General features: G+C 45.1%; 1 protein-coding gene across 1 annotated transcript; it reads right to left on the bottom strand.

Moving 5' to 3' along the window:
* Positions 1 to 2,644: 2,644 nt before the first annotated feature.
* LOC124681327 (acyl-CoA-binding domain-containing protein 6) lies at positions 2,645 to 10,166 on the bottom strand. Its single transcript, XM_047216259.1, has 18 exons — positions 9,999 to 10,166; positions 9,806 to 9,876; positions 9,287 to 9,350; positions 9,141 to 9,212; positions 8,829 to 9,032; positions 8,634 to 8,711; positions 7,899 to 8,009; positions 7,751 to 7,817; positions 7,591 to 7,652; positions 6,648 to 6,787; positions 5,935 to 6,061; positions 5,745 to 5,859; positions 4,865 to 4,953; positions 4,702 to 4,785; positions 4,472 to 4,624; positions 4,046 to 4,201; positions 3,517 to 3,576; positions 2,645 to 3,162 (listed from the first exon to the last, which is right to left on the bottom strand). Exons 1-18 carry the CDS (start codon positions 10,149 to 10,151, stop codon positions 2,980 to 2,982), a joined length of 1,989 nt encoding a protein of 662 aa, XP_047072215.1. The 5' UTR covers positions 10,152 to 10,166; the 3' UTR covers positions 2,645 to 2,979.
* Between the last annotated feature and the right edge of the window lie 2,406 nt (positions 10,167 to 12,572).

The following is a 12,572-nucleotide window of genomic DNA, read 5'->3' as shown; positions in this document are numbered from 1 at the left end:
ATAGCGAGAGTGCACATGAGGTGAATGAAGTATTGCAAGTGTCTGGTCAGCAAGTCAATATGGAGAAGTCATCAATCCATTTTGCTAAAGGTTGCCAGGAGGGGGTACGGCAAGACATCATGGATGTACTTGATGTGCATAATGTATCTTTGAGTGAGAAATATTTGGGGATACCGTCAGACGTAGGGTCCTCGGTGAATGGTGCGTTTAAGTACCTAAGAGACCAAGTTTGGAAGAGAGTCCAGGGCTGGTTGGAACTCTTGTTATCGGCAGCAGGCGTCAACATATAAACGCCCTGTTGGGGAGCTTTTGGTGGGGGAGCAAAGAGGGGAAACGGAAAAACGTGTTGGGTGGCTTGGGAGGATATGACAAAATCAAAGTACATGGGAGGTCTAGGGTTTCAAGACATCGAACTCTTTAACCTTGCACTCCTAGCCAGGCAAGCATGGAGGATCATACAGGAACCATCTTCACTAAGTGCACGAATCCTCGAGGAGGTATACTTCCCGAATGGTGAGTTTCTGGAGGCGGATGTGGGTGCTTCACCATCACGGATATGGCGAACTATAATTGATGGGAGGGATGTGCTCAAGCAAGGGTTGATTAAAAGAATAGGGACGGGAGAGGAGACAAATATATGGAACACAAATTGGCTTCCGAGGGATGGTCTTCTTCAACCGATTGCATGTTTGTCAAATGATGATCAACCACAGTTGGTGTGTGAACTTATCGATCCATGCATGGCTACATGGGACATGGAGAAGATCCAAGGGCCTTTTCTGCCAATGGATGATGATATCATTAGAAATATACCATTGAGCACGAGGAGATAAAATGACTTCTGGCGTGGCATTATGACAATAAAGGTATTTTCACCGTACGTTCAGCTTATCGCATGTTAGTCCAAACAAAGGAGAGACGGACTGCATGGTTAGAGGAGAGTTCAGCTGCTTCAAATGTTAAAGAGCAGGAAAACAGTTGCACATGTCTCTGGAAAGTCCAGGTTCCGACGAAGTTGAGAGTTTTTCTGTGGAGACTTGCATGACAGTCTCTACCAACGGGTGACGTGCTTCATCATCGGAATATGGCGACACAGAGTGTGTGTGCGATTTGTGGTGGCCAAGACTCATGGTGGCATTCGCTTGTTGAGTGCCATCATGCCAGAAGTGTTTGGGCCCTTGCACCAGAGGAGGTTAATGATTTCGTCTTCAATCTCCAAGAGCCGCATGCGCGTGCCTGGCTAGCAACGATTATCAAGAAGTTATCGCATGGAGAGGCGACTAGGGTCGTAATTGTTTAATTGAGAGATTCTTATCAGATTTGCAGCTGCTTGAACCTACCAAGGAGAGTGCGACGACAAATTTGATCCCAAGGCCGAGTTGGATTCCACCGCTGGAAGGGATGGTCAAGGTCAATGTAGATGCAGCGTTATCAAAGAATTCTTCAAGAGCATCGATCGCAGCAATGGCAAGAAGCTCAGCTGGTGATTTCATGGGCGCCTCATCGGTTGTGATCGAGGGTATGAATGATCCAGAAACTATGGAGGCAATGGCCTGTAGGGAAGGGATGGCTCTGGCATCCGACCTACTGCTATAGCGCTTTAGAGCTGCGTCGGATTGTATTAATGTCATTCGGAGCATTGAAGGAGAAGGAAACCGTACGGCCACATAGTCCGAGAACTCAAGGCAGAGAAGACGGATTTCCAGATGGTTCAGTTCGTCCATGAGGGAAGATCGTCGGTCGACGCACACTGCCTAGCTAGATCCTCAATCTATCTAGAGGTCGGCAGGCATGTGTGGTTTCAAACTCCACCTGAGGGTGTTTGTAATATACAAAACATTATATGAATAAATGGGTGTGAGTTTTCTCACAAAAAAAATGATCTTGTGTAAACTCAACAAATCATTCAATTCTATGGTTTGTACATCCAAACAGTAATTGGAATTTGACTTCAACACAAAATTCCAAACACACCCAAACAATAGCATTCAAATTGTAAGGCATTCCATTCTATCTTGGATTTGGTATTTCCAGTCGAATTCAATTCTAGACTCAATTTTGTGCATCCAAACACGGCGTCACGGAAAAAGAAACTCCACCCCCTCAGAAAAAGCTCGGCATCGTATGAAGGTCTCATGAACTAGCCATGACTTCATCGGACTTGCACGAGCCCCCTAGAAAAATTATCCCCACAAAACCTCAGTACCAAAAAAAAATCTATACAATAAAACGTTTAAGAGGAAACAAAGATGAGTACAGGGGAGGCTCTGAGGTAGAGCAGGAGCCACAACAGCTCAGGGCGTACAAGACCATGCCGCCACAGGCCGGCGAGCAATGGCACACACAGCACCACCACACCACTCTGAAACCGCACCCAAAAAAAACGTTTAATACCAAACCAGACCTGAGTGGAGACGGGCAGAGAGGTTGGCTGAGTTCAATGGGATTTCAGAAATAGGCAGGACAGGCGGCGAAACACAGCCGAGAGGGCCCAAAGCCACGTACCTCTTCTGCCAACTACAGCCAAGTGGTTCACATGATGCTAACAAGTTTATTCTAGTTGTGCAAGTGAATTAATGCCAGCTTCCTCAAGTCAAGCGTCGCAATGGAAACACTTGGGAGGTGTAAGCAGTGCTGGAAGAACTAAAAAAACAGTACAAATGGCGGCCAAAACTGGCCGATATCCATAACAAAAGTTCAAATAATCAATACTTGCAACATGCATGGAGGATGGTCACAGGACCTAACATTACACCCTGCCACAGACGGTCTCTGATGGTTGGATAAATTAATAAATATCGCTAGCCAGGAAACACCTTATTGTCTCGTTGTCAAATGAACATGGGAAGCCAATGGAATGGTATAAAGAAGAAAGAAAACTCTATGAGACATCATCAAAAAGCACATCGTTTGTAAATGGTACAAGTATATGAGATCGCTGCCTGTATGTGGTATTGGGAGGAAGAAGCCGGGGCTCTATCACGAGTCGGAATCATCAGGTGGGGTTCCGACAAGCCAGCCCCACACGCCTCCGGAGCCCTGCTTCTGCTTCGCGTCCAATGCTGCCTGCTCAGAGGCGGCTTTCTGCCTTCGAAGCAGCTCCACCTCCCTTTCCAATGCATCCAGGCTCTGGAGCTTTTGTCGTAGCTCCGCAACATCCACCTAGGAGGCCATTTATAATACGAAGTAGCATCAGAATGTATTATTTAACAGGAAATATACCAAAGGGTACTGCAGACATGTTCTAGCACTCTGGTTCACATGAAATATACCCATGTTCTAGCACTATGGTTCACAAAAATAATATACGGCATATTTATTTAGGACACAAGCACACCCCAAAACCTCGTGTACGGAGAGAGTAAAGTCATCATATCCCATGCCCTCTACTTGAACAAGTGCTTAGACTTAGAGATGATCTGTTTTTGTCTGGGATCCTAATTCCAGTAGGTAGTGCTGGTAGTCGCATAAAGGTAGCCATTCTGTAAAGTCACACGATGTAAGATAAAAGTGTACCTCAAGTTTGAAGCATCTTGACTGCTCAGCAGCAAGTTGGCCACGGACTGCTTGAAGTTCCTACACAGTTTAATTCAGAAAAATAAGGATCCATATGTCTGATAAAAAATACAATTTCTACAGAAGTGATTTAGGTTTCTTTTCATTGCACGTTTGTACTCAGTATGTAGTGCCACATCACTATTTGTGACGCCATCTTAGTTCTCGTTTGGTGAACTAGTACAATGTCTCTTCGTGTGCCTACTTGCGAAATAGTGATGTGGTACCACACAGACACACATTATTATACATGAAAAGCTTAGCATATTATACGATGTTATTCATAAGTACAGCACTCAGGAGTCAGGCGCTGGGTGGTAAAGCCATTTATAAATCGACTGAAAATATAAATATTATACAATAACCTCGTTAATTTGCAAGAGAATGTCTGTTAGATGGTTGAAAGACTACCCAGGACTAAAGGACACGAGAAACTACAAATCCGTAGAGGCAGAAATAGAGCAACGGGAAGATAGAAAAGAAGACTCACCTTTGTCAGCTCGGTATTTCTGGCCTCTGCTTCAGTTATCTCTTCTTTAAGCTGTACAGTTTGCAGTCCTTCCCTGTTAAGTGTTGCTTCTAGTTCCTCTTTCTCAGCTTTAAGAGCTGCCAGAAGTTGTTCGTTTGCTTCATCGCTTCTGTTTTTCTGAAACTCAGGCACAACGCAATAATATAGAAAGTCAGTTTTGAGTATATGTTCCAAATAATTGAATGCATCATTATCAACATGTCACTGCCATAAGGAACTTCGTATCAAATAATGTTGTATGAGTACGTCTAGTTAAAACAATTTTAATTTGCACAAACCACATTTCTACATAAATCCAGATTCAAAGAACACTTTCTGTTGCATCCAAGTTATTAGGTCAACATAGAACAGCTCTAGTTAGTTCTATATTTGAAAGCAAGACATTACCGAATCAGCATTATCCACGGCAATCTCCCGGATCTTCCCATCTTGAGAAATTTCAACCTCAGGTTCCAGAACCCTAGATGTACTATCTGAGATGGGCTGGTCTTTAGTGCTTGACTGCAAATCTAACTTTACGCTAAGTTTAAAAGCATACACCTGTCCAACAGAGGAAAAAAATTGAAAATTTGGAAGCAATTTGCAGGTAAAGAGATGACACAAAAAAAGCCAGTTACCTCATTGCTGTACCGTCCGTTGTATCCTCCAAAAGAAATGAGATAATCTTCTCCACTATAATTGCTGTACAATAATGTCATGCCCTAAAAAATAATAGGGTGTGAAACATTACCAACCAAAAGAAAATCATTTCAACATTAACATATTGCTCAACAGTAATACCTCACTGGCAAGAGGAACACGTCCTTCTACGGTGCTAACAACTGACCATGCCAGAGTTGACATGTTAAGCACAAGTGTTTCAGAGACACCTGTAAAGAAAATGCATATGAGCTCACTGAATGCTAACACAGCTCAAAATAAACTGCAGGTGTACTTTCAGTTGACGGCCTGTAAGATGTTGTCTAACTGCAACAGAAGTACTGACTTAACAAGAACCTCATGGAAACAAAGATGAGTGATACATTAGCTACTTATCACAAGTCACTTGGATTAGCAAAGGTGTGTTTTATCTTAATTCTCTTAAAGAAAATAATATTCCCTCCATTCACTAATGTAACACCTTTTAGCTTTTTGTAGATTCACTCATTTTGGTCCATATCTAGTATATTTTTAGTGTGTAGATTCACTCATTTTGGTCCATACCTAGTCCACTTTGAAATGTTCAAACAGTCTTACATTAGTGAACAGAGGGAGTAAAATAATACAATTCTCATTTTAAGATTACAAGTACTTGACCACTGCTTTTGTGGATTTCAATAAAATTGATACTTTTTGAGATTGTGGCATTGTGATCACTCCACATGGACCAAAATGCAAGCCAGATTCTAAATTCAGCTGCTGGGTTAGTGTTCAGGTGCATAAGAAATTTCCCTGATTCTGTTATTCAGGGAAGGTTTAAGGAAATTGCACCTTTCCAAACTCTTCACAGCACATACAGTTAGCACTCACCAAATTAAATTGGACAATTTATCTCGGGGAGTAGAAATCAACAAGTAATATGAACATACAAACATATAATGAAAGCCATAAACAGATACATCTTGATATCATAGGTCAGAAGAGTCAGAATGTACTTAAGACCAGGCGCCTAAAAACCTACCGCTTTTGTTATTGCCACCACCAACAATGTACCAATTCTCCCCAACAGTTGCCCCTGCATGGCCTGCTCGTGGGCTTGGAATCAGACCCTGCTGCTTGGGTCTTGACCATTCCATCTATAATTCCAACATTAGAACTTAAAATCACAGGCAATTAATTAAACTTAGTTCCATCAAGAAATTTGTTCTTACTGTTTCCAAATCAAGGACATGTAAGTCATTAAAACATGTCGCATGAGATCCCCCACCAAAAATTAAAAGATAGCGGCCAGCATGGCAAGCAGCAGCATGATCTGATCTAGGAGCAGGAGGGGTGCCTCTAAAACAAAAGGCAAATATCAGAATGGATTGAATCCATTAATACGGTAATGTCAAGTTCGGCATCAAAAACAAGATTTAAATTGCACTCAATATCTCATCCCTGTTTTCACTTCTCATTTCATTTCATTTCATTTCACTCTTTCAATAAATTTAGTTCCACTGATCACATCTAATTAAGAAAAACTTAACAAAGTACTCCCTCCGATCCATAATACGTGTCGCTGATTTAGTACAAAGTTGTATTAAAGCAACGACACTTATTATGGAACAGAGGGAGTAGTAATAATCTAAATAAGCTAAGCACTTCAGTTCAGAACTATATAATCTGAAGAGTTATGTACTTGAAAAGCTTTTAAGCTAAGTTCGTGGAGCAGCTCACTAGGAAAAGGAGCTTCCATCACAATAATAACTGGTGAAAGGCAACACACACACACACGAGCTATGTTTGGACATACACATGCCGATTAAATTTAGTAGCTCTTAGCAGTAATTCAGATGCAATGAACCTAACAGTGTTTTTTCACAAGATGTGTACATATCAAAATAATTGCACATGAGATCTATATAAAGATTCCAGTACTCACATTGCATCAACATCATCCCATGTCATGGTTTCAAGATCAAGAATGTGCAAATCATTCAGAAGACCTCGTTTTGCATCTTCGCCACCAAACACGACTAGAGTCCTTCCAACAAGAGTCACTGACTGACCTCCACGAGAAACCTGCAGCGGATAAAATTTACATAATAAATATACCTTACATTTTAATAATTACTCAGTTCAGTATTTGGCAAGATTTTGCATCATTAATTCATTTAAGGGTGTTTGTGACTCAAAAATGGTGTCTGTGTCATCTCAGCATGCACCAGTGAATTATCTCAAGAATAAAGTTAGACATGGACATGAACTTGTATTACACTTAGAATTTTGGTGCAAGAGATAAGATGCCCTCAAGTGTGATCGTGGTACAGATAACACTGACAAAAAACTTTTGCATAAGCTATTGATGGGGTGTGTTTGAATCCCTAGCTGCCCATGCTAAAGAGCCAATTCGCCTTGCCTTTGAGGGCAAGTTTTTTTGGGGGGTTACTAGCAATCTAGCCAAGCAAAGCAAGCTTCTCTGATGTTACCAAATAGCCGCCCTTGCCTAGCAACTAGCATGGTTACAAGAGTGCTAGCTTCAGAACCAAACGCAGGCTTAGTCACCCTTAATTTTTCCTGATAACTACTCCATGCACATAAGTTTAAGGCCTTATTTTAGGCATAGCATACTGTGCTAAACTAAAATTAAACTCTCAGATAATATAAAGTGCTACCTCCGTTCCCTAATATAAGACGTTTTCGCAAAGCTAATTTAGCTTGCCAAAACGTCTTATATTAGGGAACAGAGGTTGTACATGCTAACAGAGGAAACAATTAAGACAGATACTTATCAAAGAAGAGCAAAAAAATAAACGAAGCGGTCATTATCATAACAATTGATCACATAGACTACAAGAGAGCTATGTGTTGAAGAAAATTATTACCGGTGGTTTTCCGTAAGTCCTAACAATTGACCAGGTACAAGTATGTGGATCAAATTCCTTCACTAGCATAAAAACACCAGAAGCACAATAACAACATCAACAAAAAATCACGGATATTAGAGACAGCGCTAATCTGACTGAAAAGTGGGTTTTAGCAAACCTGTAATGCTGTCAGATGGATCTTTTGTATGCCCAGCAACTGAGAAGAATTTGTTACCGCATGATATCTACAAAGTGGTAGTGCAGGATTACCATCTGATGAAAGATAATGATTAGGAACAGTTTTTAACTAATTGTGTAAAATTTACCAAAGAATGGCCAGCACATGGAGAGACTTGTGCTGTTTTAGCTGAATCGGACATTCCTTCTTGCAATTTGGCATCAATCTTGGACCAAGTCAAACTCTTCAGATCCAAAACCTGCGGTGGGAACAAGTTGTGGTAGAGAAAAACAAGCACTACATCAGTGTTACTTAATGCAGTGGTTGGCTCAAATGGGAACTATTTGAATTGATGCAATTGGCTCCTCCTCCATACCACTCTTAAACTACTCCAACTATTACATAAATAACTTGGACCTCTCAAAGTCACCTAGTTGATTCAACACTGGCAAGTCCCAATGCAGGAACTACCAACATCATGAATGACCAAAGAACTTAGTATGTTTAGTTTGCAGTCTATTTCAGGCAAAAATTGCCTTTATCCCTATGCATTTTGACAACATAATCAATTCGGCCATAATAACAATCTAAGAGCCTAGCTGCAATCTTTGCATTAAGAAGCACACAAATGACTGAAATTGTTACAGGACATGCTTCAACATCACACTAATATTACAAAAAAAAAATCAGGCTTAGGTATTATTAATTTAAAATGAATCTTTAATCTGGGTAGTGTGTACAGACAAAAACAATTCGTTAAGGATGATTTAGTGACAAATAGTGGAACAACATTGGCAGCCTCATATGCCTCCATGTTCAAGCCAACAATAAAGTAGGACTCATAAATATAGCATGCTGCACAATCACATTTAGCTTCACAAACCTGAAGGTCACTAAGATAACGCCCATTGTGGTTTCCACCAAATATATACATTTTGTCTTGCAGTATAGTTGCTCCATGCTGCAGCAGCAAAATTCACATCAATGCTTCAAAGGTAAATAAGGTAAACAGAAAGGAAAATCGGGTGATAGTCCTACAAGTTACGAAACAGGAGAGGCAAGGAAACATATTGCACACCTCATAACGGGGTTTCGGACGCTGGCCGCTAACAGATAATGCAGTCCATTCTTCATGAGCACTGACAGTACTAAGACCTTCCAGAATAACAACTTTGTCTTGTGTCTCCATTGAACTTCCGTTTTCAGAAATGGTTTTTGGCTCTGGAATTGATGATGTTCCATTTGTCGAAGCTGGTACAGTGTTTGCCTCTTCCTTCGGTTTCTTTACAATGAAATAGAGTTTAAGGATATGAAGTGAATTCTGAATGCTCAGGCAAACAACAGAGAAGCAATATAGTTTGGCAGATATAGATTATGTAATGTGACTTACATGCATTTCAATATCTACGACAGGCTGAGGGTTGAACTCAGGGACCCTCGAGTACCATCCAGGATCTTCCTCCTGCCACCACACCAATGTGTCAGTACAACATTACTGCACACACTGAAAGAACAACCTGAGGTAATTAGTTATACCTCCAATATTTTGACAAAGAGACGCATTGCCTCCGTGGACGGCATGTTTCCGAGCCCATGCCAGCTGAAAACACAAGCAGTGTAAGTGAATGGCGCCGATTCAAATGGCATGCACGGTAATTGCTAAACTGGTGTTTGTTGTGTATTTTTCCCGTTCCAGACTTCCAGCACATATCTAGGACTAACGGATCCAAACATCCCCACTAACAAGGAGTTAAGGTATCAGTGACAGCAAATTCACATTCTAACTCGTTCACTTTCTAAATTGTGACTCTGCAGCGACATTACGTTCTAGTAATGGCACGAGCAAGGGACTGACACTGCGGAGAGTAGAGCCACACTGCGGTGTTTTGCCTATGTCTGTCTACTCAGATTTCATGTTCGGAGGAAGCACTATATTATCTCCGTTGATCAAACCGAGGCTCGCACACAGGATAAAATACTGACAATCTGGAGAACTCGAGGCGGGATTAGAAGGTTGGAACGAGAGGGATCGGGTGGAGGCGGGGAATTACGAACCTGGTCCATTTGCTCTGCTCCACGGGGCTCCACGCCCTGGGCTTGGGCACGTTGCAGGGCCCCGCCGTGGCCTGAAAATGAAAACGAAAAAAACCCGAGATCACCAACCCCGGACTCCGGTAGCCAACAACGCACGCAAAGGGAGACTCCACGGGGAGGCAGGGCCTGGATCCGGGGCGCGCGCGTGGGTCACCTGCTGGTAGAGGCCGTAGAGGAGGAGGGCGACGTCGTTCTGGAAGCGGGAGATGGCCGCGGAGGAGGAGGCGGGGGAGGCGGCGCCGAAGCCGGCGTAGGCCGCAGCGGCGTAGAAGCGGTCCGGGTAGGCGATGCTGCCGGGGCTCGCCATGGCCCTGGATCTCGCCGGGATCTCCCGAACCGACGCCGCGCGTGGCTGGGTCGAGGCAGGTGGCTGCTAGGGTTCGGTCCGGGGCGGCTGCTCCGCTTCGTCTTCTTCTTCGTCGTCGTCCTCCGGGCTCCGAGGGGTGGGGGAAATGGGAGATCTGATGGAGGGAGACGGCGCGTCCGTTGGGCGTTGGCGCCTTGGCGGTGGATGCTCGAGGTGGAGGTGGAGGTGGAGCCGTGCAGGGGAGGGGGCGGCCACGTGTCGGTGACACGTAGGTCGAGTGACGTGGTGGTGCGAGTACAGCTGGGCACGGGCACCCTGGCCCGGACCGCCCGAAAATCCCGGGCCAGGCTCGGGCCTTCATTTTTGAGTGTTTTAGCCTGGTCGGGCCGGGCCGGGCTTTTTGCTCGTTCGAGCCGGGTTCGGGCTGAAATTATAGGCCTAACAGTCGGGTCGGGTCAGGCTCAGGCCTGACTTTTTACCGTCGGGCTTTTTTAACCCAGCCCGAAGCTCAGCCTGGCCCGAACTTTGCCCAGGTGTAATACAAAGGAGGTCGTCGCCTCGCCAAAACAGAAGTACTACGTTAGAGCACCTCCAGCCGTCTCCCCCCGACGAGGCCCCGAGCACCCCTTTTTCATCCGGACGGTGATATTCGGCCCAGTGGCGCTCCTGGTTCCTTGTTTTCCCTTGGAAAAGACCCTTAATCTATCCGGAGAGCCCAGGCCATTCCCGGCCTCCCGAGGCGCGCTCCAGAAGTCCGGACGAAACAAATACGCGCGAAACATTGAGCGGGCCCACAGGGGGCGGCCAAAGAAAGGCTAGTTCCCTCCATTTTTTCGTTTTCCCTCCAAAATGTGCCGCATATCCCCATTCTCTCCGCCGAATTTCGGAATAGCTAACGCCATTCCCTACAGTTGCAGCTCCTCCTCTTCCCTTCCACCACCATGCCGCCGAAGAAGATCGACGACGACGACGCGCCGACAGCGAGGAAGCCGCGGGCGCCAAAAGAGAGGCCGCCAGGTTGGTCGAACGCAAGGTGGGCGGCGAATGTGGAGCGGCGCCAGACCAAAACTCACGGCAAGGCAAAGAGGGAGATAAAGCTCTCGGCGAAGAGGGCGGCGGCGGAGACGGCGAATGAACAAGCGAGGCAGGTCTCCATGGCCATGAGCATGGGACAGTCGCGCGTCGGCCTATTCCCCGGACCATGGCCAATCCTAGGTACAATCGGCTCGGTGCGTCGCGGGTTGCCGCCGACGATCAGAACGGGGAGTTCGGGGACGGCACCCAATCGCCATCGGCCGAGTCGCGGATCAAATGGACGGGCAAAGAAGAGGAGTGACTCGTCGAAGCTTGGAAGACTGCCTCCATGAACGACATTACCGGCGCCAATCAGAACTAAGACGTATTGGCAGCGGGTCAAGTTGGCGTTCGATAAACGCAAGATTGTCGATCCCTACTTCAACAAGACGATGATGGTGCGCGGCAACAAGGCCATGGGCACCCATTGTGGATCATCCAGACAGCGTGCAGCAAGTGGCACGGCATACAGGTGGAGATCGAAGCTCGCTCGGAGAGCGGCGCCGACTTTGAGCAAAAGGTGAGCTGACTCGCCGTGCCATCCCTCGATCATGGATCACCGAGGTTTAATCTTATTTCGCCGGCCTGTCTTGCAGATGCGCCATGCTTTCGACATGTACCGCGACGACACCGGCCTGACGTTCAAGTACCTCAATGTCTTCTCCCGCATCGAGAATTGCGAGAAGTGGGCGGACGTACGCCAGAACCTCGCGAAGAACAAGGACGAGCAGTACAACCCCGACGCTCCAGCCCCTGCCACGTCAGCGGGCCGCCAGAGCTCGGCCAGAAGAAGCTCAAAGAACTGAAGAAGGCGGGCCATCCCGCCGAAAGGTTGTAGGCGACCTTCCACAAGTGTTGGGCCGACGCGAGGGAGCACGCCGCCGGGAGGGACGACAAGTAGGACGTCAGGTGGAAGGAGATGCTCGCCAACCAGGGCGTCTGGATCGCCTTTGTAAGGGTACATTGCCCCTATGTGTGGTTTTGGTAATTAATGACAACCCCTATGGACTAATGTTTTCATTGAGTTTATATGTAGGAATATTTCATAGGTTCTACTTGTATTCCATGTGTTGGATTCAAGTATGGATGCCATGTAAATAAAGATACATCTTGTGTGTTGGCATCAAGATCATCGATTTGAAGACATATATGTGATATGATCAAGAAGAAGAAATGAAGATGGAGTTCTTATGTGGAACTCAATATTAGCCATGCTCTATCTTATGAGAGTATGAGAAGGTACAAGGTTAAGTCGGGCAAGTTCAAGATGAGCATCTCAAGTGGATCACATGCTTGAAGCTTGCCGTCCATTTGGTGATAATGTACATGTGAAGATGTGCATCAATA

The sequence above is a fragment of the Lolium rigidum genome, unplaced genomic scaffold (genome assembly GCF_022539505.1).
Source record: "Lolium rigidum isolate FL_2022 unplaced genomic scaffold, APGP_CSIRO_Lrig_0.1 contig_39330_1, whole genome shotgun sequence".
In the NCBI taxonomy this organism is placed as follows: domain Eukaryota; kingdom Viridiplantae; phylum Streptophyta; class Magnoliopsida; order Poales; family Poaceae; genus Lolium; species Lolium rigidum.
The sequence above is the reverse complement of the archived record's forward strand: the minus strand, read 5'-3'. Positions and strand labels throughout refer to the sequence as shown.

Excerpts from the sequence above, each read along its gene's own strand:
- LOC124681327 (XM_047216259.1), bottom strand. The coding sequence starts at position 10,151 with ATGGCGAGCCCCGGCAGCATCGCCTACCCGGACCGCTTCTACGCCGCT. Across the intron at positions 5,860-5,934 it reads ATGTCCTTGATTTGGAAACA|ATGGAATGGTCAAGACCCAA; the intron begins GTAAGAACAAAT and ends TTGGAATTATAG. Across the intron at positions 4,954-5,744 it reads TGGTGGCAATAACAAAAGCG|GTGTCTCTGAAACACTTGTG; the intron begins GTAGGTTTTTAG and ends TTTTCTTTACAG.